This window comes from Berghia stephanieae, chromosome 6 (assembly GCF_034508935.2).
Source record: "Berghia stephanieae isolate SIO BIC M18660-M18661 chromosome 6, UCSD_Bste_1.3, whole genome shotgun sequence".
In the NCBI taxonomy this organism is placed as follows: domain Eukaryota; kingdom Metazoa; phylum Mollusca; class Gastropoda; order Nudibranchia; family Aeolidiidae; genus Berghia; species Berghia stephanieae.
In genome coordinates, this window is record NC_088365.1 from 65,480,364 (window position 1) to 65,494,124 (window position 13,761).

Genomic DNA, 13,761 nt, shown 5'->3' on the forward strand with positions numbered 1-13,761 from the left:
GAAGATAGCCGATTCAATATGACGAAATGAACGTGGCTGTAGAATGGATTCTAGTCCCGTGTCGATGCAATTAATCATTGAACAGTTCTTAATCCTATCAAACAATAGAAACATTTTTGACGCTAGAAATATTGACACTGGTGGGAAAGGAAAGAAATAAAGTTAGCACTGTCCGTGCAGGTATGGCATAAACTGAAAGTATATTGTCAACAGTAGTAGCAGTAAATTCAGTAACAAGCACGGGTATCAAACTCTGGCAACACCTCAAGAAACATCAACATCATCGTCATCACCATTAACAACAACTACTACTACTACTACTACTACTACTACTACTACTACTACTACTACTACTACTACTACTACTACTACTACTACTACTACTAGTATTACTACTACTACTACTACTACAACTACTACTACTACTACTACTACTACTACTACTACTACTACTACTACTACTACGACGACGACGACGACGACGACGACTACTACTACTACTACTACTACTACTACTACTACTACTACTACTACTACTACTACTTTACAACAACAACAACTACTACTACCACCACTACTACTACTACTACCACCACCACCACCACTACTACTACTACTGCTACTACTACTACTTCTACTACTACTACTACTACTACTACTACTACTACTACTACTACTACTACTACTACTACTACTACTAGTACTTTACAACAACAACAACTACTACTACCACCACTACTACTACTACTACTACTACTACCACCACCACCACCACTACTACTACTACTGCTACTACTACTACTTCTACTACTACTACTACTACTACTACTACTACTACTACTACTACTACTACCACTACTACTACTACTACCACCACCACCACCACCACTACTACTACTGCTACTACTACTACTACTACAACTACTACTACTACTACTACTACTACAACTACTACTACTACTACTACTACTACTACTACTACTACTACTACTACTACTACTACTACTACTACTACTACTACTACTACTACCACTACCTCTTCAGCAACACCTACTTCCACTTAACTACTACCTTACTACTAATATAAATCAGAGACTGGAACAAAATCTAATTACATAATATAAAACACTGCCAAATCCAGAGAACTAGAAAGGGAAAATAATCCACACTTCCTTCAGCTTATACGCCAGATATCAGAACGCCAAGCTGACTAATTCCCATAATAAATTCAAACTCATGATTAGAATAAAGTGTCAATAAACAACTCGTCAACACTTGTGTTCTTTTCCAGAAAACAGTAGATGCTCCAATCCATCTGGCTATACCGAAGTGACAAAGTAGTCAAAATAATTTCCAAACAAAAAAAAAGACATTTCATAAAGAGCAATATCCACTCAACGTGCTCAAAGCGCTCTACACGGGGTCCCTGACCAACAGCAAGACGTAACATGTAGAACGATATTATAATTTTTTTCCGATGGCCTGGTACTCATTTTATACCGAGTACGGTGAGAGAATGTGAGTAAAGAGCCTTTTCCAAGGACTCAACTATGCGCCAAGCGAGGCTCGAACCCAGACTTTTAAAAATACACCTCTAACTTTTAATACACACTTTTCACATCTTTATTCATTTGGTTAAACATCTGAAGAAAAAAAAAGTCTGTGTAACAGTGCCAGACAAAGCAAGAATGAAAAATACAAGAAACAAAATAACATCCCAAAAACCAGTCTTCTTCCTCAACTGTTGACTGATCATTTGTAATGGTTTGTTTGTTTCTTTCTCTTGTATTTTTGTTTCTTACTTTGTATGACACTGTATCATAAACACTATTTTTTCCAGATCTTTATCTTACACCAGTGCCTGCTCCCTAATGTTTCATTTTATCCATTTGGTTAATAACTGCATATACGGTATTTTACTACGTATAAATAATATTTATAGATGCACATTGGCTAAGACAAAGAGCACACACACACACAGTCGTCAGTCACTAAGGAAATAAATAACGATAAGTATTGAAATGTAAGCTACAATTTACTAAACGAAGACAGATACTGTGAACGTTTCGGGTTTCCCCTTTATCAACAAAACACGGTAAATGAAAACAGTAACATTTTCATTATTCAGTCAGTCACTGAGGCAACAATAACGTGTAGATATACACTACAAAAACTTCTTCCAGGGAAAGAAAACTGGTTACAAAACCATCAAAAGAAACCAGAACTACCGCCGCGATCAGTAAGAATCGTGGTATTAATGTAGCCTATTCCGTGTAAACACGATCTCCGTTCATTCACAAAGTAAGTAAGCAGAAAGTTGTCACACTTTGTAATGGCTAATGAGATTTAGATATAACTAGACCCAGTCTGCCTGCCCGCGTCTAACAAGTCAACGGTCGTACTTTGTGGAAACCCATGTATTTTAAAATTTGGCCAGAAAGAAACTCGTCCTTCAAATAATATCACCTCGACATCAAAACCAATTTCTTCAGACGGTAGGTTATACATATATCAAAGTATTGAAGCATCAACGTAAACAAAAAAATCTTTTCACAGACTTGAATATCTAACTGTGATGTCATTTACAATCTAACACGGCCAAAGTGAATACTAAATCTGCCGTACTCTGGAAAAACTCCTTATTTTAAAATTTGGCCAGAAAACTCGTCCTTCAAATATCGATCGATTTAAATGACCCTCATCTTGGAAAAAAAACTCTCAAACTTGGGACTTCGCAAAGTCCCAGGTTTGAGAGTTTTTTTTTCCAAGATGAGGGTCATTTAAATCGATCGATATTTGAAGGACGAGTTTTCTGGCCAAATTTTTAAATATGGGGTTTTCCAAAGTACGGCAAAAATGACTATGAATTTGGCTACCACTACCAACAAATGACTCCACAACTGATTCCAAATCTTGTGAAACAAGACAAAGTCTTCCCAAGAATATTTATTTCCTATTCAACGCGTCAACTTGGTCACAGCGTCGTTAGCAGCAAAAGGCAAGGTCGTACAAAAATAGAACACCAGACCTGCCTAAGCATTACGAAATGTCCGTAGTATTACGAATTTTCGGCTCCAGTAACAGAATTACATATTATGTGTCTTTGATTCAATTTATAGATAGTATGCGCTAGGCTAAGGAGCTCACAACATTGACATCCGGAAGTTTAAAGGACCAACACACAAAACCTTTTGTAACCATGATCTTTTATAGTCAGGTTAAAACAGTTTAGTGAGAATTACTCATAAACCCGGATGGCAAAATATAATAACAAAGACTCGAGTGACATCAACTTCGAACTATCTATATCATGTTGAAGAGGAAAGTTTGGTTCTGATCAATTTGAGCGAAACTTACTTAATTCTAAAGCTATTTATAGTTATGTTTCTTCAGTTTTCTTAACTCACTCAACCCTAATATCGACTATATATATATATATATATATATATATATATATATATATATATATATATATATATATATATATATATATATATATATATATATATATATATCCGTCTTTAACCCGGGTTACTTTTACCCCATGCCTATCTATAACAATTTTCTGAGACAAATTATAGGCGTAGTATCAAAGCTAATATTTTTAGGTTTTACAGGTTAATGATGGTTAAATAAAACAAGATATCTACACATGCTCATTTTGAATACATTTTTTTACTCAATTTTTGAAAAGTAGCAAAAATCTCTAGGATTGACTGAGTTAAAAAAAAAAAAAACTACGAACTTTTGAAATTTCAAGTTGGCGGCTCTGCAGACCATAGCCTGTCCGGTGGCAGTCGTTAAATACTCATTATGAGCCTTTTGTGGCGATACGGAACACAAATCAATGCACATTCGTATTACCTATAACTTACTTGAATTTGAGAGAGAGAGGAGGGGAGAGAGAGAGAGAGAGAGAGAGAGAGAGAGAGAGAGAGAGAGAGAGGGAGAGAGAGAGAAAGAGAGAAAGAGAGAGAGAAAGAGAAAGAAAGAGAGAGAGAGAGAGAGAGAGAGAGAGAGAGAGAGGGAGGGAGATAGAAAGAGAGAAAGAGAGAGAAAGAGAGAGAGAAAGAGAAAGAAAGAGAGAGAGAGAGAGTAGGGAGAGAGAGAGAGAGAGAGAGAGAGAGAGAGAGAGAGAGAGAGAGAGAGAGAGAGAGAGAGAGAGAGAGAGAGAGAATGTCTTTACATGGATAACTGCCATTGTAACTGACTTATGTAATGCAATGAAACCAAACACGAATTGCCGTTCCTGGACAATAACGTTCAAATTATCATCATCATCATCATCATCATCATCATCATTATTATTATTATTATTATTATTATTATTATTATTATTATTATTATTATTATTATTATTATTATTATTATTATTATTATTATTATCAATATTATTATTATCATCACCATCATCATCATCATCATTACCATCATCATCATCATCATCATCATCATCATCACCATCACCATCATCATCATCATCATCATCATCATTATCATTATTATTATTATTATTATTATTATTATTATTATTATTATTATTATTATTATTATTATTATTATTATTATTATTATTATTATCAATATTATTATTATTATTATTATTATTATTATTATTATTATTATTATTATTATTATTATTATTATTATTATCATTATCATTATTATCATTATTATTATTATTATTATTATTATTATTATTATTATTATTATTATTATTATTATTATTATTATTATTATCATTATCATCATCATCATCATCATCATCATCATCATCATCATCATCATCATCACCATCATCATCATCATTATAATAACACATTTATGTTGTGCATTTAGATGAAATGCTCTAAACTATAATGTATAACCTTGAACGTTTTTAGTTTTACCTGATTTACCCCGCCTGCCATAAAACCGTTTCGAGTAGGTGGATCACATTATATGTGCGGCGATGTGGTCTTGTAGTATGACACTCGCTTTCGGATCGGAAGGTCATGGGTTCGAGCCTCGCTTGGCGCATAGTTGAGTCCTTGGAAAAGACTCTTTACTCACATTCTCTCACCGTACTCAGGTGTAAAATGAGTACCTGGCCGTTACCAGCGTTGTCTTTGTCCGAAAAATTGTAATATCGCCTAACAGGCGTCATGTCTCGTCCTACATGTTAAATGTTGCTGTTGACCAGGGACCCCTTGTAAAGCGCTTTGAGCACGTTAAGTGGATATTGCTCTATATAAAAGCTCAATATATATGAAAAGTTCAGGGTTCGAGTACTGCTATGCTCTAAGCGGCGCGTAGTTGAGTCCTTGAAAAAGGCTCTTGACTCACATTCTCTCACCTTACTTGGTGAAAAATGAGTACAGGTCTAGGACTACATAGATGTCGCTGGTACAGGTCCATTAACAGCGTTGTCGTTATCGGGAATAAAAATATAAGACCGCCTACCAGTCCTTACAAGCGTCATGTATCGTCCTTCATATTAAGTGGTGATGTTGGTTAAGGAACCCCTGTAAAGCGATTCAAGAACGTTTAGTGAATATACGCTATATAAATGTTCTAGTTTTAATTATTTATTTTTTTGTAATGAGATATCGCAGCGAACTGAAAGTTGAAAATATCAAGAAGTTTTTGTTTTTTTTTTATTTGGTTGTTTTTGTTTTTTTGTTTGTTTTTTTTTTATTGGGGGGGGGGGGGAGTTATTATGAGTGTTGGGTGTGTGTGTGTGTGTGTGTGTGTGTGTGTGGGTGGGTGGGGAGGGGAGGGGGTCAGAAGAAAAAAAACCTCACCGGGATCGATTTTGGTCTCTTGGTGTGTGAGGCGAATGCTCTACCAACTGAACCAGGGTGAAGTAATTGGGGGGGGGGGGGGGGGTGTCATCAAGCATAACCACTTTCTTCTACCTTTTGATTTGATTCAATCCGAGCCTATCCACCGGTAGACTTCATGAATATCGACAAACACTGGCTGATCGATACGCCGTGATTAATGTGATATCGAATCAACTCGATCGTGTAACAACAATGCCCGCCAGTCACGGTACGACATACCACTCACTACAGCGTGTACTTACATACACGGCCTAATTTTGACAAAACGCGTTTTTTCACCTCACCCCCCACCCCCTCTCCCTCACCCCCTCTCCCTCACCCCCTCTCCCTCACCCCCCCCCCCCCCCCCCCTCTCCCTCCCCCCCCCCCCCCCCCCCCCAAAAAAAAAAAATTCTCAGAAAACTTTTACTTCAAATATCGATCGATTAAAATGACCCTCAAGTTAACAAAAAAAAAAAAAAAAAAACACTCCAACACAAAACAAATAAAGTACCCTAAAAACTATATATAATAAAATAAAATATTTTTTTAAAAAACAGAGAAAAATAAACAAACAAAATCAACAATAAATGCGACTAAGTCGTCTTGTGGTATGACACTCGCTTTCGGTCCAGAGGTGTCTGTTTACATTCGCTCCAAGAAACTGTCGAGCACTCTGCTAACTCCCCTCAATCATATTAATTAATTAATTTATTTATCTATTTATATATATAATTTTTGAGACAAGTTGCGGGTCATTTTTAATAGATCAAAATTTGATGCACATAAAAGTTTTCTAGCCAAAATGAAAAAGGGACAGAAAAATAAACTGTTTTGTCCTATTCCGATAGTTTGGCATAGCAGTTCACACAATGCCATGGCGGATTAGAGTCAAATTATCCCGTTAGTATTAGAAGGTCGACGACTACTATAACTACCGTACTTTGGAAAAACTCATATTTTAAAATTTGGCCAGAAAAACCCGTCCTTCAAATATCGATCGATTTAAATGACCCACATTTTGGAAAAAAAAAAAAAAAAACTCTCCAACCTAGGACTTAAGGAAGACTTCGCGAAGTCCCAGGTTTGAGAGGTTTTTTTTTTTGTGCCAAGATGAGGGTCATTTAAATCGATCAATATTTGAAGGACGAGTTTTCTGGCCAAATTTTAAAATATGTTTTTTTTTTCCAGAGTACGGCAATGTACGACTACAGATCTCAGCGTCAAATCCGATTAGATACAAGTATTTATACGTATATCGCATAATTTAAACATCTGCTCTTTGAATGTCTTGACATGGCTTTTTATCTTTGATTCCACTCGACGAGCGCTTGTTTCGTACAGAATAAATAGCAGCAACTATTCCGCGATCGCGTAAAAAAAAAAAAAGAAACATACCTTGAAAGAAAAGACCAAAAAGCAAACAAACAATAACAAACAGAAAAAAAAAAACCGTAAACCAATAAATTAAAAAACAACAACAACAACAAGACAAATATGTCACATAGAATAAAACTCAACGACGAGAATAATATATTTTTAAAAAAACAAATCAAACCAATAAATACCCCCCTCCCTTTCCCTCCCAAAAAAACAAAACAAAAATCATCCACCAAACAAAACAACATCAAACAAACAACTATAACCATCAAACACGCGTTTTAATTTTTGTGAATGTGAGTTTATGTGTTTTAAAAAGCCAGTGTATTAAGAATATATTTAAACTGAATATTGGGAAAACACAAAGAGAGAGAGAGAGAGAGAGAGAGAGAGAGAGAGAGAGGGGGGGGGGGGGGGGGAGGGAGAGAGAGTGAGAGGGGGAAAAGATAAAGAGAGAGTGACTGAAAGAAATAAAGAAAGACGAAGACGGGAGAGAGAGAGAGAGAGAGAGAGAGAGAGAGAGAGAGAGAGAGAGAGAGAGAGAGAGAGAGAGAGAGAGAGAGAGAGAGAGAGAGAGGAAGTGAGAGAGACAGAGAGGGAGAGAGAGTGAGCGGGGGGAAGAGAGAAGAAGAGAGAGAGAAAGCGAGAGGGAGAGAGAGATAGAGAGGGGGGGAGGAGGGAGAGAGAGTGATAGGGGGGAAAAGATAAAGAGAGAGTGACTGAAATAAATAAAGAGAGAAAGACGAAGACGGAAGAGAAAGGGAGAGAGAGAGAGAGAGAGAGAGAGAGAGAGAGAGAGAGAGAGAGAGAGAGGGTGGTTGCCAGAGAGTTTGTAAAAAGTAAAACCAGAATAATGGGGCGATGTGGGGGGGGGGGGGGGGGGGGAGAGAGAGAAGGGAGAGAATAAGGATAAACATGAGTTGATAGAACATTGCCCTGTAATGGAAAGAGACAAACAGTGGGAAAGAAGGGGTGGGGCTTAGATGGAAGGAGAAAAAAGTGGAGAAATGGCTTACCTCGCTTCAACTCCTCAACCTTCTCCAAGTATTTGGACATACTGGCCCCTGAAAAACCAGAGAAAATTCTGTGAAAATATGGGATTCCATGAACTTTTTTTTTTCGTATGATGATTTTTACCTCAATATTAATTCTGTATATATGTGACCACTGAATTTTCATCGTCTTTCTCTTATGGTTCTAAGGAAGGAGCGTCTTATGTCTTTTCAATCAAACACTTCCTGGTTTGTTACTCTTTTTGTCCAGGACATTTCTCATGATTCTTCTTGTGCGGCTATCTGGTCTCGTGGTATGACACTCGTCTTTTGATTGGAAGGTCCTGGGTTCAGTCTTTGGAAAAGGCTCTTTACTGACATTCTCTCATGGTATGCAGGTGTAAAATTAGTACCTAGCTGTTAACAGGGATGTCTCTGTCTGAAAATATTGTAATCCCGCCCAACAGGTGTCATGTCTCGTCCTACATGTTAAATGTTGCTATTTGCTAGGGATCCGCTTTGAGCTGAAACATGTTTAGTGGATATTGTGCTATGTAAAAGACCACAAGTTGGGTATTTTATAAAAAGAAACTAGAGGTCAGCAGCCTCCGCCGTTCTTCCTGAGGAATGTTGATCCAATAAATTAAATTAAATTGAGATTTTATATAGCGCAATATCCACTAAATGTGCTCAAAGCGCTTTACAATGGGTCCCTGACCAACAGCAACACATAACATGTAGAACGAGACATGACACCTGTCAGGCGATATTGCAATCTTTTCAGGAAAGAGACAATGCTGTTAACGACCAGGTACTCATTTTACACCTGAATACGGTGAGAGAATGTGAGTAAAGAGCCTATTCCAAGGGCTCAAACTCAGGACCTTCCGATCCGAAAGCGAGTGTCATACCACTTAACCACATAGCAACACTTGATCCAACGTCACAGCAACATTTTCAATGGTCTCCACCTCTCAGCCTCCAACACAACATCCAACCCAGACCCATAGGTGTTTCATTGATTAAAGTTCTGAAGTCTTGGATACGTGGTCTTGTGGTATAACGTCCTAAATGTTGAGTGTTGCTATTGGCTAGGGACCCTTTGTAAAGCGCTTTGAGAACGTTTAGTGGATATTGCGCTATATAAAAGCTCAAGCTCAATATCTAAGACCATTAGAGGATCAGCCTGTCATCTGCATTTTTTGCCAAAATGGGACATACAATTTGCCAAAATTTGCCCCCAAAAACCCCAAAATTTGCCAAGAAATTTGCCAAAAAGACCAAAATTTGCCAAAAAATTTGCTGAGGAGAACTAAGCGTTTCAGTAAAAATTAACACGCGATACAGAAAAAAATATATTAAAAGACAATTTTTTATATTTAAGGAGGCTACATTATGAATAGCGTTGTTACAAAGATTTTAAAGGATCATTATCCGTAGAGAGTAGCTTCCCTTGGTTTGGGCCCAGGCAAAGCTGCAACATTTCTGAAGTTTCGCACTTTTTTTTTCGTTATTTTGTTTTCTCTTCTTTTTTCCCCCAAAATTTGCCACGCAATTTGCCAATTTTCCAAAATTTGCCACGATTTGCCAATTTTGGGAAATTTGCCAAAATTTGCGGATCGCCCTGATATTTGCAGCCGCAAATTGCCATTTGCGGCCGCAAAAAATGCAGATGACAGATCAGCAACTGAATGGCAACACCATTGAGGATCTTCAGGCACTGCAGACGATTGCCTCAGATTGACATTGCTGATTAGACCTATAAATCATGACCTGATGGAAGCAGACAAGGCATTCCAGTCTGATGACAAAGATACGAAAGGCTCATAAGTAATATCAAAACTTGATATCTTCCCTTAAATCAAACCACATATCCAATATTATTTTTAACATTTTTTAAAAGTGAAAACCCAAAATGAGAAGAAGAAAAAAATCAATAAAAAGGACAACAGTAACTGTAACTTACCTGTGTCAACCGTGTGTTTGACATGTTTGTACTTTGGATTTTCTGGTACTTTTTTCTCCATGGGCTGAAAGAAATTTAAATAAAAAATTAAAAAAAGGTTTATTGCACTATGGCAGAACAAGTTAGTGTACTTTCGTAAAAAAAGTGGTCCTCATCGAGTGGAGTAATTTTACGGAGGTTTAGACTAGCAACCAGGTTGCCAAAATGGATTTTTTGTAGATTTTTTTACTTCCTTCCGAGAGACATCGGGAGTTTTTTAAGTTTTCAAAAACATAATATAATCAAGAAGGGGGTAGGGGCGGACTACCGATCCCGAGTCATATTTTCACTAGATTGTCAGGTTGCAAAAGTATGACACTTGGGATCTTCCGAAATATGGGTTCATCCAACGTAAAAGGTAAGTAGCTTATGAAATGAATGAATATGGCTGTGCTGTCTCTATGGACGCTTGCCGTGAATGTATGTTACTTCAAGAGTGTCAGTCTGTTTGCTTATGAAATACTTAGCCTAATATGATATTAGAAAATAAATCAATTTATTTATTTCAAATTCCATGCTTTAACCCTCTATGTTATTTTCTCGCAACATTATGCATTTTCTATTTGTTTGTAAAAGGGTTTTACGGTGCTTGCAACACATTTAGGTCACATCAGTGTCGGTAAAAAGGAAGAAAATAGGATAGTTTTAAAAACACCATCGAAGTGCGGCGGCTTTTTCTCTTTCTCTCATGGTCTCTCCTGTTCCCAACAACTTGGTAGTTTGTGGGTTCCCCCCCCCCCCCCCCCTTACTCCGTCATCAGTTTATAATTTTCTCTCAGTAGAGCTCCGCATGCACTATTATCTAATATTAAATGACACTGACCCTGCCCCACCCCTAACACATGGTAGGATGAGGCCTGAGGTAGTCCCCACTCTATCATCGTTCTCCGGTTCCCTGTTTTTTGTGAGCTGACGCAGACAGCAGATCTTTGGTTTTTTTAAGTTCAACTGAATATGTGTCTCAGTAGAAAATAGGAACATTTTTTAAAAGTGAGTCTGCCTATACTACTGGTTCATTTGATCTGACCCACAAACAACCGAGATGGTGGGCGTGAGGCAGACTATGATACGAGATTTAAAAAGAAAAAGCCGCCGACAATTCCATAAATGAAAACACAGCTTTACTCGGGAGGTCAAAATCAGGGTCTGTCTTGCCAAAATTGAATTTAAAAGAGAAGAGTACTTTTTAAAATTTCGTATGAGGGGGTGGGGGGAGGGGGGGGGGGGGCGGGTAGGGGTATGATGTTAGCTAAAAGGCCTAAAAACAAACAAACCAATAAATAAAAAAGAAATGATTTTTATTTTTTTTTAACAAAAACAATCCACAACATGAAGAAGCAGTTCTATAAATGATGAATATACGGTTAACCTAGCAAAAATTTAAAAATATTGTTTTTAAAAAAATTAATTAAGTAATTAAATTTTGTGTGGCGACTGGCCGATAACTTGCAATCTCTTTTCTGACATTTTTTGGTGTGGAGTGGGGGTGGGGAAGAGGCGTGATTATTACCTTAAAATGAACCATCCGCCCCCCCCCCCCCCCAAAAAAAAAAAAAAAAAAGCAAGAACAGCAACAAAAACAAACAGGCAAGCAATAATAGAAGGAAAAAACTCGCCTCTTCAACTCCAACACGAAGAAACAGTTCCATAAACTAAAATACAGTTTTACGCCGGGAGGCCAAAATGTTGGTCTCATTAGCCAAAATCGACCAATATGGCTAGGTCTCCCTAGCCAAACTGGCCAATTATAGCTATGGAGACCAAAATCTTAGTCTCCCTAGTCACTTCCTCCAAAGTAAAAATTTAAAAAGTAAAAGTTGAACTTGAACCGGGGGCGAGGACTTTCACAATGATTATATACGGTTCATTTTAATGATAATCTTAAATGAATATCAGATCAGAGCTTAATGCATTTATGGAATTAAAACACTGTCCATAAATTTATTTTTGAAAGGATTCAGTTTTTATAATAGTAACTTACATTCGCCGATTTTCGACCGCGAGCAGACATCTTGTTGATAGTTACCGTCGTCGGAATGTTACAAGAGCAATAGTGGTAGCCTCCCCTGGTACCCATCTTCGTACTTTACTAAGTTAATATCGCTAAATTAGATTGCTGAGGAGACAACGTCAAGTAAATAAATAAATAAATAAATAAATAAATAAATAAATAAATAAATAAATATGTAAATAAATATGAATAAATAAATGAATGAATTGACAAGTAAGTAAATGAAAAAAATGAATTTAAAATAGATCAAATAATAAATTAATGAATGAATGAATAAATATATAAATATAAATAAACCATAGAATTAAACGAATGAGAATACGTACGAAGCCTAAAAAAGTGTCCACCAATGAAAGCATTCAGCGCCATTTTGTTGTTGGCTGAGAATGTAGTAATTACCATTAATTCGGTATCTATGTCAACATAACGACACAAGAAAAACAACAAACAATATCAAAATCCACAATAAAATGTTTCAGAACTGTTGCGTATATTTATGGCACAACGAAGCTGTCAAAAAAAGAAGTTAGAGAATGTGTGTAATCATGTATTATAATAACCTGTAATGTGTTTTCCAACCACCACATCATCTACTACTACAACCACCACCACAATATCATCACTAACACTACTACTACAACCACCAGCCCCACATCATTATCACTACCACTACTACTACACCACCACCAGCACATCATCATCACTACCACTACTACAATCACCCAACCACATCGTCATCACTACCACTACTGCAACCACCACCACCATATCATCATCATTACCACTACTACCACAACCACCACCACCACTACTACTACAACCACCACCACATCACTACCTCAACTACTACAACCACCACCACAATAGCATCACTACCACTACTACTACAACCACCACAACCACATCGTCATCACGACCACTACTACTACAACCACCACCAAATCATTACCATTACCACTACTACTACAACCACCACAACCACATCGTCATCACTACCACTACTACTGCAACCACCACTACCACCATATCATCACCATTACAACTACTACTACAACCACCACAACCACATCATCATCACTACCACTACTACTACAACCACCACCACACCATCATCACTATCACTACTACTACAACTACAACCACCACCACATTATCATCACTACCACTACTACTACTGCAACCACCACCACCATATCATCATCATTGAAATTTATTTTTTTTTTAAATTGAGCTTTATATAGTGCAATATCTACTAAATATGCTCAAAGCGCTTTACAAGGGGTCCCTGGTCAACATTTAATATGTAGGACGGGACATGACGCCTGTTAGGCAATATTACAATTTTTCGGACAAAGACAACTCTGTTAACGGCCAGGTACTCATTTTACACCTGAGTAAGGTGAGAGAATGTGAGTAAAGAGCCTTTTCCAAGGACTCAACTATGCGCCGAGCGCGAGGCTCGAACCCAGGACCTTCCGATCCGGAAGCGAGTGTCATACTACTAGACCACATAGCCGCATCATTACCACTACTACTACAAACACCACCACCACATCATCATCACGACCA

The 13,761-nt window shown here is 37.3% G+C and overlaps 1 protein-coding gene across 4 annotated transcripts in view; it reads right to left on the bottom strand.

Annotated features, from left to right (window-relative positions):
- The window catches only part of LOC144975464 (centrosomal protein of 41 kDa-like), a 28,950-nt gene extending 16,658 nt beyond the window's left edge, over positions 1 to 12,292 (bottom strand). For 2 of the 4 annotated variants that reach the window (XM_078919569.1, XM_078919568.1), the window contains exons 1-3: positions 12,163 to 12,292; positions 10,143 to 10,206; positions 8,201 to 8,248 (exon numbers count right to left, since the gene is read on the bottom strand). In XM_078919569.1, coding sequence (XP_078775695.1) covers positions 8,201 to 8,248; positions 10,143 to 10,206; positions 12,163 to 12,258 — 208 coding nt within the window. In that variant the 5' untranslated portion in view covers positions 12,259 to 12,292. Of the gene's footprint in view, positions 204 to 2,228; positions 2,294 to 8,200; positions 8,249 to 10,142; positions 10,207 to 12,162 lie in introns of those variants that run through there. The other 2 variants (XM_078919571.1, XM_078919570.1) reach the window with 2 other exon arrangements.
- Positions 12,293 to 13,761: the final 1,469 nt, after the last annotated feature.